The sequence below is a fragment of the Sphaeramia orbicularis genome, chromosome 7, assembly GCF_902148855.1.
Source record: "Sphaeramia orbicularis chromosome 7, fSphaOr1.1, whole genome shotgun sequence".
Classification (NCBI taxonomy): Eukaryota; Metazoa; Chordata; class Actinopteri; order Kurtiformes; family Apogonidae; genus Sphaeramia; species Sphaeramia orbicularis.
This window is the reverse complement of record NC_043963.1, coordinates 15,785,972-15,800,579: the sequence shown is the minus strand read 5'-3', so window position 1 is coordinate 15,800,579 and position 14,608 is coordinate 15,785,972. Positions and strand designations below refer to the sequence as shown.

Sequence of the window (14,608 nt, the reverse complement as noted above, 5' to 3'; positions counted from 1 at the left end):
TTTTTTCTGGTAGCTTTCATTACCTGTTGATAACAACAATTTTGATATTTAATTTAACACTGCTTTTAGATGAAACACAATGTTAAGGATTAAATCAGTGGTTTTCAGCTTTTTTAGCCTCTGACATCTTGCAGAAAGGAGTGTGTAGTTGGCTCACATTTTAGATGTCTGAGTTGTTAACAACTCCACCAAACAGATTTTTTTCCCTCTTCTAAAATTCTCATATGGTTTCATTTCAATAAATAGTCAAATCTCTCAATAACTCACACAAAAATCAAAGCTTAAGAAAAACTGAAAACAGATGAGTTTATCAGGATTTTGTTTTTCCTTCTTTCCTCCCATTAGTCATGTGACAAGTCGACAGATTTATCTGGTGTGTCTGTTTACAAAGGCTGAAATAGTTCAAACTAGCTTCACCTCCAGAAACATGCTGTTCTGACACCAATGCTCCAATATTAATAATCTTACAAGGTCATATATAATAATGGATTCGAACAGGAGGAGAAAACCATCTCTTTTTCTGCAGTACTTCACCTACATTCTGCTGCTAACACCATGGGTCTTCAGGTTTTTTAGAAATCTTACATACTTTAATAAGATGATTTGGAAAACAAAGGGCTGGTTAGCTCATGTTTTCAATGTATATGTTAAAGTGTTAAATATTTATTTGTTTTTGTACATGTATATAATAGATTCATACATCTGCCACTAGAAAGAACCTGTAAAGTGATTATTAAAGTGAGTGTTGTAATGTGCAGGCAGTGTTTTGAAGTAGATCTGGTCATTCAGAGACAAACATTCCTTTTGAGTACAACCCATTCTTTCATTAATTAATTTCACGTTTCAACCCAAGACTCTGTTAGAAACTACAGCCAATCAGCGTTTTTGACTCAATTTTTCTTAATTAGTGACTCAAACTTGGTAAGGTTTCTCTACTTTTATGCTGAAGGCATTTTACTTGTAGACAAGTGTATTTATGTGACGTCAGTAGGATTTTTCACGTAGGACTTTTACATTTAAGCCTTTGTATATGTTGCTGTATTTATACTTTTACATAAGTAAGGATCTAAATACTTATTCCACCACTGATTCTGTGAGAAATCTACTTAAACACCTTTAAACATTTCCCAGCACCGCCTGTTGAGGTACTATAATCCAATCCCAGTCTGAGTGTGCCAAAGAATGCCACAGCCACTGGAGGGAGGGCAGCCACCATTGTCCTCGGCCCCAAAGCATGACTTTCAGATTTATATCTCTTCAATGAATAGAGGGGGAGCCTTGTACCCTTGGGGGTTTCAGTAGAGCAAGAGGAGGATAGTTGTAATTTTAAGTCTAAGGAAATGAGAAGGGTTTGCTCCTCCTACCTTAATTCAACCCTTTCACCCTCTTCATATTTTCTTCTCTATCTCCTTTGCTCTGTTCTCTTGTGCTCTCCCACTTTTTTTTTTCTCCCAGTTTCATTTCTTTCTCTCAGTAGTGGGTTAGTAAGTCTTTTGGCCTCTCCGCAGTGAGCAGCATTCCCAGGGTTTAGGGCCCAGGAGGAGGGAGGGCAGGGCCATGTTTAGCCTCTGGCAGGACAGACAAAGATGGCTGACATTGTGCGAGGCTCAGCTCAGCTCAGCTCTCTACAGGCAGCGTGGAATGTCTCTAATCAATTCAGCATTGTGGTTCTCTCTTATATGTCCTCTCTCTGTTATTTTCTATGGCGGGGCAGAGCACAATCCAGACAATACAACTACTAGTTCACGTGGAGAGTCTGAGCTGTCTATCATCCCCCTTCATTTTCTCCTTGTGTTATCTACTCATTTTTCCACCCCGCATGTTTATAGAATTGTGATAATTGAAAGCTATGTTTCACTCCCACTACATGCTCCATATGTTGCACTCTCAGTCTTTTCCCTCCCTCTCTCCTCTCTTTTTGCCTGAGAGGGCTTAATGCCGCTGCGAGCTTCTAAACAGCAATCTGCTCTGGAGAGCTGCAGCTACTCTATTGACGGAGATGATGATAGCTGAAGTAACACGGCTTCGGTTTGTGCGGTCGGGTTAAAATAACGTAGGTTCGCAACTGAAGTGTAGAAAGTGTGTGTGTGTGTGTGTGTGTGTGTGTGTGTGTGTGTTCACGGCTGCCTGTGCTTTTCAGTTTCCATCAGCTTTCTTTGAAACGCCTTTGATTTTGTAGTTTTACAGGCAGAAAATTAAATGTTCAGGTAGTGCACTGGCAGCAGTTACAGCCTCCTAAAAGTATTAATTATGTATAAGCACTGGATAACTACTCGCTGTGCTGTGGCAAGCAGCCTGTTAGTCTAGAAGGCAACAGTCTTTTTTACACTGGATAGACAAGAAGAGATTGGGATGGGTGGGCTAACTGCGGGTAGGGGGGGAGGGACATGACGTCACTGCATACATTTCTCCACACACGGTATGTCTACGTGCTTGGGGTGTGTGTTTCAGTCCATCAGTAGTGTGGTTGTCTCTGTTGAATCACAAGCAAAGTGTCATTGTGTGTCTATCTCTGTGTGTGTGTGGGGTTGGATGCTCACACAATCATCCAGAGCAGTAAATGCCTGACTGCTTGCCAGCTGCTGTTTAACACGTCCAGGCTCACTTACTCGCTCATTCCTCCTCCCTGCGAAAGGTTGAAGAAAGAGAAAGAGGAGTGAAGTCGAGAGAGAGAAAGGGGGGGGTGGGGTGGGAGGGTGAGAGAATGGAGAGGTGGTGGAATGAGGAAGGAATTAGAAAGATGGAAGAGTAGGGAGGAATGGAGAGAATGAGAAAACCAGAGGTGAGCTGGAGGGTTTAGGGAGGTGATGATTTGCTTGGCTGCGTGTGCTCAGCCTCCTCCCCAGTGACATAACAGAACAATGTACTCTAAAGGCTTTAAATATCTTTACTCTGACCTCATGTTCCTCCATACACACAAACACACACACAGCCCGGAGAGAGCGGATGTTAAACTGTCTGTCTTAGATTACGACAGATTTTTTTTTCCCCCCTCCTTTTTTTTCCCCTTTTATTCTTCGTTTTCCATATGCTCATTTCTCTCTGGGTGGTGTCAGCGCCAGTGCAGGTGTCTCAGCCGGTTATTGGAGCGCAGTGCAGCCCACTCCTTAATAAAGATCGCTAGGGCCAATAGGATTCTGCGTCTCAGCCCAGCAGTCTTTGTAATGTTCTTTCAAACCACTGTGACGGTCAGTTGGGCTCATGTGAAGGCACAATAAATATTTTATAACATGAAATGAAAACAGTATTTTGCCCTTTTCATCCCTCACCTCAGATCTGGCCTCAGTTTCTCCCCTTTTCTTCCCTCCTCCCCCCCTTTCCCCTCTCATTTCTCCCTCTTTTTTTTTTCCTCCATTGACTGGCCCTTCAAGCTCTCCTCTCACCTCAGTGCTGCCACTTGCTGGTCATGTTTAGAAATACAAACCTTTGCTGACTTGCACTTTATTAAAAAGCCAGTGGGTGGCAGCACATAAAGAGTACAATATCAAAGCATTGGAGAGGAATACTGTAAACTCAATAGTGAGGTAACATCTTTTAATAGCTCATGTGAGAGTTGAGTTAAGAGGAAGCAGAGGATTGATTTGTGAGAGCAGGAACTGATCACTCATTCACCTCCCATTGTTCTTGTCTCTCCACATTTCCTCCAGTGAGGGCCATCCCACTGTTTACTTTATTAAGGCTCTAAATGCTCTGCAATCCCTTTTTAATTGACTCGGTCTCCCTGCGTGCTTTTTGGCAGCACTCAGTGTAAGTCATAAACTGTGCATCTGCACAGTATCACTGTTTGCCAAGAGGCCAGTTTGTGACGTCGTTATCAAACAAAATGATATCTGTTTGTCTTAGTGTGGGAGCTTTTTTTTATCCTCTCCCTCATCTCTTGCTCACCCGCTCTGTTTCTGTGTGTGTTGCAGAGTAAACGGGACCATCTGCTGATGAATGTGAAATGGTACTACCGCCAGTCAGAGGTGCCCGACTCTGTCTACCAGCACCTGGTGCAGGATCGCAACAATGAGAACGGTAAGCTGCTTTGTGTGCAACCAAACACCCACACATGTGCATACACACACTGCACATAAAAGTAAATCACTCCAGTGCCCTCTAACACAGCAGTCTGCTCTCCAGACTGTCGGGGATGCATGTAAGAAGCCAAGTACATTTCAAACACAAACCAGAAGATGGTGTCCCAGGCAGATGAGCCAATCCCGTGGCTCTGTTCCGTTCCCTGGGTAACACTCCTTCAGGCCAGACAGCAGTCAAGTGTTAATAACTCGCAGTGTCATGTGGCCCTTCAGCACACACACACACACTCTGAACACGATTAGTGCCAGTGGACTCATTACGCCCTGACACATTCACATCTACAGGAACATAAGCACCGTCGCTGATTTTTAAATGTCTGAATTTCAATGATGATGAAATGTCAGCCGATTAACGTTGACTCATAAGAGTTAGAATTTTGTACATTAACACATTTTAATAATTTTTCTCTCTTACATACACTACTTGCCAAAAGATTTACAACACCTCCATTCTCTCTGAAGGAAAAACCAACAATTTTTCAGGTTAAAATGGTCTCTGTCTTGTTAATTGACTCTGTTTTGACATTATTATAGCACTATACCTCTTCCTTCAGTGCAATTATTGTCCAAAATAATGCTTCGGAGGCTGTCTGTTCTAACGCTGCTTTTATATAGACAGAGACTTGGCAAGAAACAGAGGAACATCAAGACACCTGCAGGAGTTGTTCCAGCAACATTCAAGATTTAATACATTTCCACTGTTGCTTACCCATTACTTGTTCATTTTGAAAACAGGCCTTTTTCTACAGCTTTGAAATGTGCATTGTGTGTTTTTTGCTCTTCTGGCAATTTTGGTAAACTTCTGTAGGATTAAAAAAACATTCAGCACACCACAAACAGAAAAAGACCTCTTACACAGAACATATAATGGGTTACTTATATACTTTCTGCAGCAATGGAATTAACTTTAAAGCTTTAAAGTCAATGCAAATAATTCATGTCAGCCAGTTTGTTACAAACGAACAGAACTGAATGTGTTTCTGGTGACAACACTGCACTGCAGGAAGTAGTACATTGGCAAAAAAAAAGGTAATCAACAAAAAATAATGAGTGTTATACCCTTTAAAGGTGTGGATCTTTCCTTTAGAGAAGACAAAGGTGTCTCAAAACTTCTAAATAAGTACTGTAGTTGTATTTAAATGTAATTAATTGGTTCGGTAGTTGTTGCGTATTCTTTTCAATCCCTCTTTGTGTTAAAAACAGTATTTTCTTTGTTGTGTTACACAGTATCAAGGGATCCTCAGTGTTCATTCTACCAGCAATATTATAGACGTATTGATACTTGTTATGAAGATAACAAAAAGAGAAAAAGTGACGTCATGTACACTCACAAACTTCTTAATCCCATGCTACATGCCAGGTGTGCACAGCATTTTTTATTTTGTTGTGTTTCGCAATTAATGCCCAAGAAATCAATGCACTTTAACAGTTTAATTTAACAAGCAATTATGCCGTTCTTACAGACATCCATAGAACTTCAACTTGGGAATGTTACCGCTAATTAAACTTCACAAAGAAAAATTACCCTCTGAAGAATTAATACGTGGTTTCTTGTTGTCTAAGATCTTTCTGAAGTTTTCTCGCAACAATTCACTGTTTCTTCTCTTTTTCTCTGAGTCAGTTTTCCATTATCTGTTCTTTTGTGAAAAACTTTGCTTTAAAAGAGAAAAAATACATTGTATAAACTGGAAATACAGTTGTATCCCTTAAACACGCACACTCACCTATTGACAGTATCTGTTAGCACATGTCAGTTCTCATATATGTATGCTTTATAGACTAGACAAAAAGTGCACATTAAAGTAAACTGACTGTGAAGCTCTGGTAATAACAACCATATATGTTGGAAAAAGAGGAGTAGCTCTAAAGACTAAACAGAAAAACAGAGTGGCATCATCAACCACTTTCAGACAATATGCCATTATACTAAGAGATTAAATACACAACAACCCCTGTGCTGTGTTCACAGTTGTGTGTGAGAGTGAAAATGTCAGACTGAGTAAATGTGACTTTAAGTGGTTCACCGACATTATTGATTTGACTTTTGCTATACGTTTCACTTTATTAACCTGTTTGAGTTGATGACTTGCTTAAATCACAAGTAAGATGATTGAATTTAAAATAATCTGCTCTCATTATTCCCTTTTTTTAGTAACAGGGCATTAAAATGGTCAGTAATTATCAAAACTAACTGAAATATACACATACAAAACAATCATCACCCTGCAAAAGAAAGCCATTAGGATTATACATCAGAAGGATTACTTTGCACCAACCAATCCACTTTTCATCAGTACAAATAAATTAGAAAAGATCTGAAATTAGAAGATCTGGTTAACCTCAACACTGCCGTATTAATCTATAAGGCACACAACAACCTGCTTCCACCCTACATACAGGAGCTGTTCTCAGTCAGAGAGTCCCAGTACAACTTTAGGGGGACCTGTATGTTCAAAAAATCAAAGGCAAATGCATATCTGTAACTGGAGTACATTTATAGAATAACCTTGATAAAGAATTAAAAACGTCCACATCAGTTACTACATTTAAAAGGATGTTTAAAACTAAGGTATACAATAAATATAAAATACTAGGATAAAGTAAGCCAATTATCAGTATAAATCTAAGATTTTGCGTGGATTATATTATTTCTTTTATTTATATTATTGTTTAAAACTGCCATCTTGTTATCTTGTTTTTTCTGCAGCTTTCCTTCTTGTAAATAGGGTAGGCAGAAATAAGCTGTTGCTTCTGCCTACACCTTTTCATCCATGTTTAATGTAGAAATCCAGACTGTATGCATGTATATATCATGTTCTGTTAAATGGACGAATAAATCACTATCTAACTAAATCTGATGTTTTATAGTGATAGTTTTTGTAGCTACAGTACTATGCAAAAGTCCTAGTCCAACATCAGATTTGTTGGTTTAGTAAATATGTATTTCTCAGTCTCTGTATTTAGATCCAATCTGGATATATGGGAAGTACACTACAAACAAAAAGTTAAGGATATTTCTTTTTTTTTTTTTTTGGTCATTTTTGCCATTTGTAAATAAAACTATGTTTGGTCATTAAAAAAATGTGTTTCAATTCAGTTCACACACAAAAAAGTAAAAAGCACTGTGCAAGAATCCCAACTGAAAAAAAAAATAGCCCAAAAGTTAAAAATATCCTTAACTTTTTGTTTGTAGTGTATGTACAGCAGGAAAAACAAACGATTCAGGAGAACCAAAGTGATCGTATTTTGTGTGACCTCCCTTTTCTTTTCACTTAACATGTCTTTATCCCTTTAGTTCAGACGATATGAGATTTATCAAATTTATTGCATTAACTTTCTGATGTTTTATACCAGGTTTCATTCAACACATGTCAGATGTTTCTAACCGTTTGTGCTGCTTCTTGTCGTGGGGTCAGAGGTCAAACTTAATAGTGACTTTAACCTTTAGGACACATTTAGTCCAGTTTTTGTGTGTCTATTAATTCTGTGCACATGTTACCTGTGGTTCTTTGTTGTATCCGAACAACAAAAAAAACCCAGAAATAGATATTTATGCTCATGTCAACCCTGAAAAAACAACAAACCTGGAGGTGGCCAAAGGCCTTTGCGTAGTACTGTACGTCACCAGCCCCACAGTCACAGGTGTCAGAGGAAAAGATCCGGCGCAGGTGTGTTATTGAGGTTATCTTCAAAACACCTCCCATTCCGTTCCCTCCAGAAGGTCTTGGAGTGCAGTGCAGCTCACCGCTATCTGCAGTCTGTCCTTGCAGCAGGGACTCGGGATTATTAGAATTGATGTCACCGGGCCAGAGTGCGGTGGCCACAGCACGCGACAACTCGGGTCATTTGTCAACTACGAGCCCCGGTCCGTTCTTGGTGCTGCTGATGCGTCTTAACCCCCCGACGGGTCATTTTGCTGTAGAACAGAACATTATGTGCTCTCCTCAGGGGGAGCACACTTTATTGGCATTATTGAATTATGTGGCATATTATTGACCTTTTGTGGAGCTACTTGTTACTCCAGGTGTACGGAGGAGTACGCCGATGATTTCATTAGTTGAGTTCAAATACCTGGGCTACTTAATCTTTGTTCCCTCTTTGTCATAGATGAATGAGGATGTTAAATGTATGTATGTATTCAGTAACACTTCTTTCTCTTTCTGCAGACTCTGGCCGGGAGCTGGTTATCACAGACCCAGTGGTCAGGAGTCGAGAGCTCTTCATCTCTGACTACGTGGACACTTATCATGCTGCTGCTCTCAGGTAAACAATAAACACACCTGCAGTGTTTACCAGTACACACACACACACACACACAGGATTATTGGATTTAAGTTACATTCACACTGTCAACGTTAGGCCTCAATTCAGATTTATTGCTCAAATCTGATCGTTTTGTCTCTTTGCATTATTTATCAATGTGAACTGACCCAGATACACAAAAGAACAGTAATCAACATGTCAAATGCAGGAAAATGTTACATGTGCAGCAGAGGCAACAGAATACAAGAATATGTTAAAAACAAGTAAGATATAGAGGGAACTTTTTACTGACTCCTGCTGGTGCAAAACTGTTACAAATGGAGATTTAGGTCAACATGATTTTCACAGTCATAACAAAACATATCTGAGTCACATATGAGTGAAACAACAAACTTGGACTGCTTTTGTATACAGTCTAAACATTTTTTTTTTTTTAAGTAAAAGCCAAGACTTCTGAAATGTCAGTTGTTTGAAGAGGAAGGAACTGATGAATGTTTTATCCACAAAATAAACTGAGTCGTGGCTGCGTTTGTGGAGGTCAACATCAGATATTTATCCATTGGTATTTAATATTGAACTTCTGTGTTAAAGTTATGACTAAATAACCTAATCTTTGTGGTATATTGTGAAGTTGGGCATCAGTTAAAAAATGTATGTACTGTATAATTTTGTCAAACCACGTAAAAGACATTGAATATTAGAACTCTACTTGGTAGTCTAGTAGTGGAGTACTTTTACAGCAGCAATTTGGGTGCTTCTATGAAACTGGGTTTATTTTGGTATCTGGCACTTTTCCAGCTTTTTTAGACCCAATAATAAAAGAGAAATTCAGACATACTTCCCTCCAGGATGTACCTAATCATGACCTCTGATAAATGCAAAAAAATATATACTCTTGCTCTGAGCCATCCCAAAATTAATAGGATCAAAATTGGGACATGGAAAAGCTACCTAGGTGTCAGCGCATTTGATCTGGAAAACATGGCTCGAAATTGTCTTATATACGCTATAAATAAAGACACTGTGTTAAATTTGATTATCCTAGTGGTTTTTCTAATCCAGACGTGTGAGTTTTTTTATGAATCTCAGTCTCATTCCAGATTTTGTGTGTAACCTATCATGTCCACTTGTGTTACACGTGAAACCTGTCCATTTAAACACAAATCGCGACTTATTTTGCAACAGTGGTCATTTTTGTGAATCACTCTGTCTTGCATAATTAGTTCAATTCCAAAAATGTGCCTGTGAGAGAATAAAAAGATTTTTTTTTTAAAAGTTGCGTGTAATTTTCGTGTCCTTTTGACCATGTTACAGGCAGAATTTTGTGTCAAATGTAATGTAAAATAATATAAAAATGTGTTTCAGCTGAAAAATAGTTTCTCTTTTATCTCAGTATTTATTTTTAAAATAGACCCAAAGTGCTTCCAAACTTGCTTCATAACATTAGTCTACATCTGGTTTGAATTTTTAGCCCCTCTTTCCTGTTCTTAGGGACCAGTTTCATAGAAGCACCCATTTCTACTTGAAGTGAACACATTACTTTACATACTATTACATGGCCACGTAGATGTTCCCATGTTTTAATGAATAATATTATGAAACATTTACTGCTGTGATCTCAGTGATCAAACTCTGTACTACTGCATTATTTTTTTTTTTTATTAGTATAACCTTTATTTAACCAGGAAAAAAGCTCATTGAGATTAGAAATCTCTTTTTGAAGTGTGTCCTGGCCAAGGCAACAGCATCAGCAGAAAAACTGTGTGTGTACAATGACATGCTGAGTGTAATTTGTGTGAAGGTCATAATAGTTTAATGCTGCTTCACCAACAGAACAAGTACTTAAAATACAAGTGTTAGTAAAATCACATCAATGTAAAGTACCGTGTGCAAGAACAGTCTATAGTGCAACAAATAGTCAAGTCAGAAATGGACTAAATAGTCACAGCAATGACACCTCGTCTTGGCTTCATGACGGTTCCACTGGCCTTGATCCACACATCATTTTTTCCTATTAAACACTGAAGTTTATAAATCAGTGTTTTTCCACACCTGGCTAAACACAGAAATTAATTCCGGCGTGTTAAATGACATTTAAGCATTTGTTTTGACAAGTATGCTGTTTGTTCTTATGTCGATAGTCTGTGTCCAGATGAAGAAACTGAGCCTGAGAGTGAAAATATTCCACTATTTGATGAACTAAATGTCTGTACTTTCATTAAAAAAATTCCTGGAAATGCGGCAGTTATCTCATGTTCCAAAATTGTTTCATTAAATTTCATAACTATTCTCTAAATATTAATTCACCAGCTGCAAAGGCTATAGGCCCACTGCGGTTCAAAATTTATTTTCATGAATAAATATTTCATCAACATCCCCTCTCTATTTTTTTTTTTTTCCACAAATTGAACCCGACTCACGACAAATTGTTATAGTCCTGTGGTTTTTAGTGGGCTTGTTTTCTCCCAGCTTTCTTTGCAGCAGTATTTTAACAGTATTGTAATTAGTGTTCGGTTTCTACAGTCATGAAAAGCTGTTCTGAAAAGTGATTAATTAGTAGATTTTAGTATTGATGAGAGATTCATAGAGATAAAAATCCAGCTCATTCTCAAAGAGGACATGAAGACACTCTAATGGTGCTGTTACTGACACACACCTATTAAACTGAACCAATAACTGTCACTGTCTTTGCTTTATTGCAATAAAAACATACAAGCGTGATGATTTTCTGTGCCTGAAAGCAGATACTCTATTCTCTTGTGCTGCTTCTGCCTCGGTGTCTTCCTCCATTCCTGGCTGACCACCTCTCCCACTTCCCCCTATTTCCTTTTAACGAAAACCATCTGTGAGCAGCCGGTCAAAGCCACGTCTCCCAGAAACCACTGATTTCAGGGCAAATTAGCTGCAACATCTCCTACACAGAGCACCCTTTGATTTGACTTATTCTCCAGGCTTTAGATAAATGGGAGGGAATTCCAGTGGGATGCTGTAATGCCGCAGCTCTCCGAAGACGGCCGTTCTTTGCGGGCTTTAATCTTTTCAAGCAGGGGGGGGTGAAGATACTGTTTCTCTGCGAGGCTGCTTCGCTCCGTTATCCCTGCGATGTCTGTTATTATGATAGAGCCAGACATCAGGGTGCTGGAAACAGGAAATGGCATTAAGATGTGGTCAGGGGGTCGTGTCAGGAGGGAGACGCGCAGGTTGACTTCCTCTCCAGATCTCGACGGCGTCTGTCTCCTGCTCCACAGCTGCAGCCGACGAGGCAGGGCTGACATGTTCAGCTGGTGTTTACAGGTTCAGTAGCCAAAACCTGATGCCTCTCAGCGAAGTCAGCAGGCAGTGACAGGCACCACATACCTGCTGCTGCATATGTCACCTCCGCTAGATCAACGCCCCAAGAGCTTCTAATTAGGGCAAATACTTCTCCTGCTAGGGCATTTGTCATGTAGTTGTTTTTCTGTCTAATCAAGCCTGTCTTGTCTCTCACAGGGGGAAGTGCAACATTTCCCATTTCTCTGACATATTTGCTGCCAGGGAGTTCAAAGCTCGCATCGACTCCTTTTTCTACATCCTCGGATACAACCCAGAGACCAGGTGAGGATCTGTCTTGTCCAGTCAGTCATATGTTTCCTTCTTAACCCTTTAACAACGGCAATCTCTCCAACGCTGCATTTTGCAATTCACAGCATTCACATTACTTCAACTCCTGAATCGTTGGCGCTATCTACAAAATTCGAACGGCATCAGAAAGCTCAGATCCTGAGCTTTCCGACATTATATAACACTTTTTTTTATCATTATTATTTTAAATTATACATTTACTTAAACATGTACTTAGACATAGGAGCCACACAGACACAATACAAAAAAAAGATGATACAACAAACCTACAAAGCTATTAAACCCCAAAGAAGCTAATTAAAAAACAAAACACAACAATAAAAAAACAAGATAAATAATATCAACTCCTCTTTAGAGTGCTCAGGGCTGATTAATATATAACACTTAACCCAATGTGGAACTCTATTACAAGTAGAACGGCTAAAATACACCGGGAAATAACAAAAAATATGAAGTCATAATATGGATTCTAATCTGTGTATCATTCGTTCTTTTCAAATTCAATTGAGAATCCACAATCGAAAACGAAAAAAAATGACTCATTTCATTATTCATGCACAAATCAAAAAGTGAGTTGTTTTCATTCTTGTACATACAAATTAAAAATTTAAAATAAGCAAATGGACCAAATGTCGGGTTTCATGTTGACATTCTTGATATCCAATTTGGTATGACCCGGAAGTTACTGACTTCTTTGTGTGTTATGCGAAGTGGCTTCTACTCAGATTGGCTACCATGACCACACTGTATCAGACAAAACAATACCTGGAGGATCCTGACGATTTTTTCAGTTGTCATGTCGTTCTCCTTGATAGTAACACATTTGCTGCCTCTGAATAACTCAAAATTCTCCAGTCGGGCAGAATACTAGCAAACCCACAATTGTCCAGCTCAACACACAAAGAAGTCAGTAACTTCCGGGTCATACCAAACCGGATATCAAAAATGTCAACATAAAACCCGACATTTGGTCCATTTGCTTATTTCCAATTTTTAATTTGATTATACAATTGAAAGAATGAAAAACAACTCATTTTTTGATTTTGATTTGTACATGAATAATGAAATAACGAATCATTTTTTCATTTTCCAATTGTGGATTCTCAATTGAATATGTAAAGAACGAATGATACAAAGATTGATACTGAATGTTCAAGACCAAAAAGCATGTTTTAGCAGGTTCTGCAATCTCAAAATGTTTTGTAATGGACATTTACAGAAATATGCAAAAAACTTCAAATTTGTTTTTTCTTTTTCACTAAAACACACAGTTTTAAGCATTTATTATTTATAATAATGATAATTAATGGCCAGATATTGAAAGTTAAGTTCTTCCTGAAAGCAAAGGTGCAATAGAATTGTCCAAAAAGACATTTTCTGATACTTTTATTGAAAAGAAATCATGAAGACACAGCAGCCTGTCTTAAACGGGTTAATACACTGTCAACTCTGCACTGAGATCATTTTAGTGCTTTTCAAATTAGAGCTAGCTTGCGCTTCACTGCAGTAAATTCCTACTACTACTAAATGTATTTTAATTTTCCAGTTAAAGGAGTGATATTTAGCGTTTTTTTAATAGAATTATGCATTTTAAAACATGTTAATTTAAACTTTTGGAACTTTTAGGGTCCCCAAATACACAAATAAATGTACTAAAGACTAATAAAAGTAGATTTAACAAAATATGACACCTTTAATTGTCATGTACAGTGAACATCTGAGTTTTGATTGCCTCAGAAAGTGTTGATATCATGCTGCTGTTCTTTGCCTTAATAGTATTCATCTTTTTTCCTCGTCTGACATTACCTAATTATCTAATTCTTTCTGCTTTCTGGCTCTGTTTACATGCTGTTGTTTGATGTCTAATGATGCTGTCTGCTCATTACTACTGTCTGTTATCTCTGCACAAACACTGGTCCTAATGTAGTGTAATTATAGGGAATAAACCAAGAACCCCCCTGCGGTTTTAAAAATGTCAGGTCTGTTATATTGTCAGTGAGAGAAAATATGTAGATGTGTACATTTTCCATCCATTTTTTAATTTTTATTTTTTTATAGTAAATGTATGTATATAATTGGAATACAGCTACATGATGGCTTTTATAATTTTTTAACCACTTTTTGGGTTAGGGTGAGTGCATAGTAGATGAAAAACAACTAATATACTGAAAAAACATGGGAAAAAAATTATATAGTAGCATCTGTAACATGATGTTACGTCTGTTGATCTTGCAAATTAAGTTTTATACATCCAGATAACATTTTAATAGTGGTTAAACATATAAAGATAAATTAGTCTTACTGCTAATGAGCTTTTGTTTTTACCGTTGTCCTGCACCTCCTACGGGTTACGTGAGTCGCAAAAACTAAATTTACTCATGTTCATACAGGAAACGATTAAAAAGCACATTAAAATGTATCCACATGCAATCATATGCTGTTATTTCTCTACCTTTACATTGTATTTTACTCAAACACACCTAGGTATTTTAATGCATTCAGGTGTCATACTAAAAATGATTCACCTGTTCCTCTCGATACCACTAAGTTTTATCAGGAATTGTTGCATTTGCATGATTTTCGCTGTGCGTTTTACAGTCTATATAGGACTGAAATCTGTGTTTTACTCTGTTATGTTGCATTTT

General features: G+C 38.1%; 1 protein-coding gene across 5 annotated transcripts in view; it reads left to right on the top strand.

The window, feature by feature from the left end:
- Positions 1–14,608, top strand: part of rerea (arginine-glutamic acid dipeptide (RE) repeats a) — a 156,553-nt gene that overhangs the window by 97,520 nt on the left and 44,425 nt on the right. For all 5 annotated transcript variants that reach the window (XM_030139585.1, XM_030139584.1, XM_030139586.1 and 2 more), the window contains 3 exons: positions 3,912–4,017; positions 8,246–8,342; positions 11,832–11,936. In XM_030139585.1, the coding sequence (XP_029995445.1) occupies positions 3,912–4,017; positions 8,246–8,342; positions 11,832–11,936 (308 nt within the window). The remainder of the gene's footprint in view (positions 1–3,911; positions 4,018–8,245; positions 8,343–11,831; positions 11,937–14,608) is intronic.